Below are 6,088 nucleotides of genomic sequence, written 5' to 3'. Positions count from 1 at the left end.
ATACTGTCGTTAGGCCCTAACGTTACGGCTAGGGCTATTGTTCACTGCAAGTAACATTGGGCCCCATACCACCCAAAGTTAGGCCTACAGTAAACTTTAATTGCAAAGCACTCCAGTCGTAGTACCCTATCACTCGACTATACTGTCGTTAGGCCCTAACGTTACGGCTAGGGATATTGTTCACTGTAAGTAACATTGGGCCCCATACCGCCCAAAGTTAGGCCTACAGTAAACTTTAATCATAAAGCACTCCAGTCGTAGTATCCTATGACTCGACTATACTGTGTATGGTTTTCTGCATTATTTCCTTTCAATTTCAGGTCATCATGGATTGGAGTGCTTGCATAATCTGCAAGAAAACGACACCGGAAAAACTATCTTGTCCACAGAAAGGATTTAAACGTAATGCCAGAGAAGTATATGCTGCATTCCTGGGAAATGTTGAGTTCAGACAAATAAATGCACTGCCAGTTGATGTTGAATATAGAACTGAAAGAACAGTAGAAACTTTGTGAAAATAATGCCTCATGGCATCGTTCTTGCCTTCAGAAATTCAACAATTCCAAACTCAACAGACAAGTAATGAGGAAAAGAAAACATGAAGCCAAAGCTCCTGAGATGAGACGGTCAAAGCGGCAGTCGGTATTTGATGCCAAGTGTGTGTGCATCTTCTGTGAAAAAACGGGCGACCAAAAATTACACAACTTCCAAACATTTGGCGCTGATCAGTCCCTCAGAAAAAATGGCAACTGATATGCAGGATAACCAACTCTTGTCCAAAATAACAGGGGGTGATTTAATCACCCTAGAAGCCAAGTACCACCTGAACTGTTTAACAAGATACAGAAACAGACATCGGGCTCATCGCCGTGAAGGTGTTCCTTCCAACACGGAAAGAGAACGAGCAGATGCCAGAGCGTTTGTGGAGTTTGTGTCTTATGTTGAGTTTGCCATTGAGGATGGGACATACCTGTTCAAGTTTTCAGATCTTCATAAGATGGATGAACGCCGTCTTCAAAATCTTGGGCATGATGTGCCAATTAACAAGAGCCGGTTGAAAAGCAGGCTTCTTAAGCACTTTGCCGACACCGGTGTGCAAGAACAGACAGATGGCAAGAGCATTGTTCTTGTATTTCCAGAAGGCATGCAACAAATGCTGAAAGATGCTCTGCATGAACATGACTATCAAACAGAAGCGCTACTTTTTGCAAAAGTAGCAAAAATATGCAGAGAAGAAATGTTTGGAGAAACACATTTCAAGGTTTCTGGCAGTTTCCCCCCTCAGTGCCAGGCAATGCTTCCGAGTCTTACACTCCTGTCATCAATGATCCTTTATGGACCAAACTTGAAGAGCGATGTTAATGACACACAGGCTTCTCAAACAATCGCGCAGTTGTTCCTCCACAATGCAAAGAAAAGGTACACGAAACTGGCCACTCCCAAACGACATTCTCCTGAGAGAGAACCTCCACTTTCAGTATACATTGGCTTGAATATCCACACATTGACAAGGAACAGAATACTCAGTGATCAACTGGCTAAACTTGGGTTGAGCATCTCATACAGCCGGGTTCTGCAGTTGGAGAATAAATTGTCATCTGCAATGTGTGACCAGTTCACTGCTGACCAAATTGTGTGCCCATCTATTCTCAGGAAAGGTCTCTTCACTGTTGGTGCACTGGATACCATCGACCATAATCCCTCTTCCACTACAGCCAAAGGATCGTTCCATGGAAGTGGTATAAGTGTCATCCAATTTCCTACATAAGATAATCTCGGACGTGTTCGGGTGGCAACTTGCTTTCTTCCTGCAAATCCAAATGATAAGCCTCACCTTCTCGATTCGTTTAGCATAGCTCAATCAGTAGATCTGAAAGGATCAACTACCAGTGTACCACATGTCATCATGACACCTGTAAATGGGAGGCTTGAAGAAGCAAAAGAAAAGGAAGAGAAATGGATTCGGCATGCTTCCAAGCTTCTCGATGGAAATGCAAGTGAGAAGGGAGACACTATCTCATGGGTGGCCTATCATGCATCTCAGCAATCACCTCCGCTCGACCCCCCTGCATTGATTGCTCTTCTACCACTATTTCAAGAGAAGTCAGACTCTCCAGCCATGATCAAGCACACCATGAACATATTGAAGTCCATCACAGAGTTCCTCAACCCTGGCCAGATTCCAGTACTCACTTATGACTGTCCAATTTTGTGAACTGCAAGTATATTCAATGGACCTGGCCTGCAACTCACGGTGAAAATGAATTCCTGATCATGTTTGGTGGGTTCCATTTGGAGAAGGCCTTGTGGAATGCACTGGGAGATTTCCTAGATCAGAGTGGCTGGACTGTAGCTCTAACTGATTCAGGTGTAGTAACAACATCTGGTACAGCTAACTCTTTCATCAATGCCGCTCATGTGACACGGACACAACATGCCCACCAAGTGACTGCCTTAGCTGTATCACGGTTACAACAAGAAGCATATGAGAAAGCTGCTGTGGCCAGTGACAGTGAGACATTTGAGGTCTGGAGACTGGCTATGGCAAAGAAGAGTCTGACTTTCCAGTACTGGGACATAGTGCTACGAACAGAGATCTTGATCCTGATATTCATTCGTGCGCACAGAGGAAAAGACTTTCTTCTCTATGCTGAGTCTTTTGAAAGTCTCATGTTTCTATTTTTTGCACTGGACCACTACAACTACTGCCGTTGGGTTTCCGTCCACCTCCGAGACATGCAATCATTGCCAGCTGCTCTAACAAAGGACTTCCAGAAGCACTGAGTTGTGAACAAAACACAAAAGAGGTTTTCCGTGCTTCCTATCGATTAAGTCCACGAACAAGAGAATGCCAAAGTAAAAGGCAAGGGTGGAGTTGTGGGCCTAACCGAAAATCCAGATGCCTTCCGATGCTGAATGATAGCTGGTCCAGAGCAAGCCAGGCTGCTGACACAATTTGAAAGTGACTACCTACCCGAAGAGGACCCTGAAGTAAAGTACCAACATCATGAAGAAGGTCAATCAGTGCAATCAGCCTTTCGAAATCAAACTTACAGTCTCATCCAGACGATCAGTGAATACTGTAATCCTTTCCTTGATGATCATTCTGAATTGGTGGTCTTGCACTCTCGTGACTGTGCCGATGAATCACTTGTGGAGACAGTTCAGAGTATCGAGGCATTAGGTTCTGAGCAGTACCAAACATTCAGACGGGAAGTCTTCATCGATAAAACAAAATCCATTCATGCACCAATCAAGAAGAATTCGCTCCCCCTCTTCAAGACACCAATGAAGGCAAAGGGGAATCCTAAGACTAAAAAGATCGCTGCTCTCCAGAATGATGTTAGTCTATTTGGTCGTCTGTACGTAGCAAACCAGCTACGTGAAGGTGACCCAGGTGTATTCTTCTGCCACGAGAATCAGCCGTACCCCCCAACTATCTCAAATTCTGGAAGACTACGGATAACAGCAGCCAAGTCTAAATTGCTGACGTGCTTAGACCTTAACGGACAAGAACCATCGGTACAATTTGACTGTAAAATCTTTGATGGTGCCGCTCTGGTCCATGGATTGCCTACGTCCTCTGCGTCTACATTTGATGACTATGCCAGAAAAAAATTTCAGCCCCGTGAACTGCAAGGAGTGAAGAGACTGGATTTGGTGTGGGACAGGTATCTGCACAGCAGCATCAAGGAGTCCACTCGACAAAAGCGTGGCTGCGGTGTGCGCAGGAAGGTAGCACCGAAGACCAGAATGCCAACCAAATGGAAAGACTTCCTCCGAGACAGGACTAACAAAGAGGAGCTATTCTCATTCCTTTCGCAGACAGTGATTACAGAAGAGTGTCCTCATGATAAGGAGCTGTATGTCACCTCAGGTACTAATCATTTTATAATCTATTATATGTTTAATTTGTTCATTATGATTGTAATACTTATAGTTCTAATAATTATTCATTTTAAGAAATAATAGACAGATGATTTAATATAGTATAATAACTCAATACTATTCTCGTGTATAATTCGCAGGTACATCAGTGATTTACAGAGGCGATTGTGAGCCCATGATGGACTGCACACATGAAGAAGCGGATACCCCAATCATCATTCATCTTCAGCATGCAGTGGACAGACGCAAAGAAGATTCTGATCCGAACAGTAGACACAGATGTTGTAGTCCTTCTCGTCGGTCAGCTTCCAGCTTTGCTCCATGATCATCCCGACATTGATGTGTGGGTGGCTTTTGGTATGGACAAGAATTTCTGCCATTACAACATCAACACTATCTGTCAGAATCTTGGTGAAGACAAATCCCGAGCCCTGCCCCTCTTCCATGCGTTCACAGGATGTGACACTACTTCTTGCTTCCTTGATAAAGGGAAAATAAGTGCTTGGAAGGTCTGGAAATGTCATCCCGATGTGACAGGTGCATTCCTTCACATTCTAGAAAATCCATTTCAGCCGGTCGACCTCTCATCAGCACACATCCAGTGTCTTGAACGATTTACAGTGCTTATGTATGACGTGACAAGCAATCTAGTCTCTGTCAACGATGCACGCAGAGAGCTCTTCTGCAAGAAAAAGAGAAGTTTGGAGAAGATCCCCCTGACTTAGGTATCTATTAGGCTTACCCTCCTCTATTCATTTTATTTATTTATAAAGAAATCGACCTTTACTTTTCATGAAGTCATACACTAGTTTTCAAAGGCAATATTCAGTAACATAACCATCCTTGAAATGTGATTCTTGGTAAGTTGTATTCATTAATTGGTATGTAGGTAATATTCTAAGAAATTTAAATGAAAATTATGAACATTCCAACTGTAACATTTTAACGAAAATAACTATGTACATGATGGCAACATCAGAACTGACAAGTTAATTCATTTTTATTCACTTAGGATGCCTTGCTCCAACATATCAAGAGGGTGGTATATCAAGGTGGCATCTGGACCACAAGTCGTTAGGCACAGCCTCCGGTTCCCTCCCCGGAGGGGTGGGGATGGACGATGCAGAATGACCATTGGTCCCTGTTTGGATGACCATCCCGGAAGCAGCTAAAGCATGCAAAGAGCTCATCAAATGTGGTTGCAAGTCAGAAGCCGGTTGTGTCGGTCGTTGCAAGTGTACGAAAGCTGGTCTACCCTGCACAGAACTTTGCAGTTGCAACTGTCAGAAATAACTTGCTTGCAACTACAGATCATCACCGACACTATAGCTATCACACTTATTCCAGTTCTGTATGTTTCTATTTTGAACAATGAATTACCTGCGTGAGGAAGGGGGAGTTGTCACTGTGTGTTTTTTTAACAAGGTAATAAAAATAATGATGGTAGAAACAACATGTAGACCGACATGCTAATATTCTTTCGCATCTCAAGGAATCACTGGTACAAACTGGGACAGAATCACGATTATTTGTATAATGTATATGCATATTCATTTGATGCAACATCTGTAATTTTGTGTCATTTACCCCTTTACTAAACCAGCTAACGGCATAATGATGAAGTGTAACTTATAATAGCTCAGTCTAAATTACTGGAAAAAAAATGCTCTAGTGGTGTTTTAAATTCTGTAACTTAACGGAAAGATTATTATGAACTAAAGTCTCGAGATGTGGATGTTAACGAATCAAACGAATTTATGTGCAGACAGATCTAATACGAGTTTTTCTTTTGCTGGATGACGTCAGAATGATGTCATAAATCTTTTAAACATTGTCTAAGAAGAAAAATGACAATTGCAGTGAATTCCTTGACCTCGGAAACATATATTTTGGTGTCAAAATGCATTTAACATCTTTGTTCTGTCATTGATTTTTTTTTTATAATATGATTACATAATAATATGCTGATGACGTCATAATGACGTCAGATATTACACTTCCCATCATCATTTTTTTTGGAGCTTACTTTTTTTCTAGAAGGTATACCATGGAGATGCTTTGGTGAAAAAATTGTGCTTTTGTCCACCGTGTAACGATATTTTCACTATGTTACCCCGCTATGAGGGGTATGTAGCTTTCGGATTCTCATGGGTGGGCTTACACATTGTGTAAGCATATGAACAGTGTCTCCCCATTGTCT

General features: G+C 42.3%; 1 protein-coding gene and 1 pseudogene across 2 annotated transcripts in view; both read left to right on the top strand.

The window, feature by feature from the left end:
* The first annotated feature begins 356 nt into the window (after positions 1-356).
* LOC147010309 (uncharacterized) lies at positions 357-1,852 on the top strand. The gene has a single exon (XM_085859198.1). It carries the CDS (start codon positions 650-652, stop codon positions 1,766-1,768), a length of 1,119 nt encoding a protein of 372 aa, XP_085715324.1. The 5' UTR covers positions 357-649; the 3' UTR covers positions 1,769-1,852.
* LOC147010308 (uncharacterized) overlaps positions 1,849-6,088 on the top strand; it is a 5,975-nt pseudogene continuing 1,735 nt past the window's right edge. Inside the window, exons 1-3 of the transcript XR_015052280.1 lie at positions 1,849-3,877; positions 4,029-4,613; positions 4,901-6,088. The exon at positions 4,901-6,088 is cut by the window's right edge and continues 1,735 nt beyond it. The product of XR_015052280.1 is annotated as an uncharacterized LOC147010308 (transcript). The remainder of the gene's footprint in view (positions 3,878-4,028; positions 4,614-4,900) is intronic.

This window comes from Eptatretus burgeri, chromosome 16, assembly GCF_056783735.1.
Source record: "Eptatretus burgeri isolate ZD-2024b chromosome 16, Ebu_testis_v1, whole genome shotgun sequence".
Taxonomy (NCBI): Eukaryota; Metazoa; Chordata; class Myxini; order Myxiniformes; family Myxinidae; genus Eptatretus; species Eptatretus burgeri.
Note: the sequence above shows the minus strand (reverse complement) of the source record. Positions and strands in the feature narration are given on the sequence as shown.

What these genes read in the sequence shown, in the direction of transcription:
- LOC147010309 (XM_085859198.1), top strand. Translation starts at nt 650, where the DNA reads ATGCCAAGTGTGTGTGCATCTTCTGTGAAAAAACGGGCGACCAAAAAT.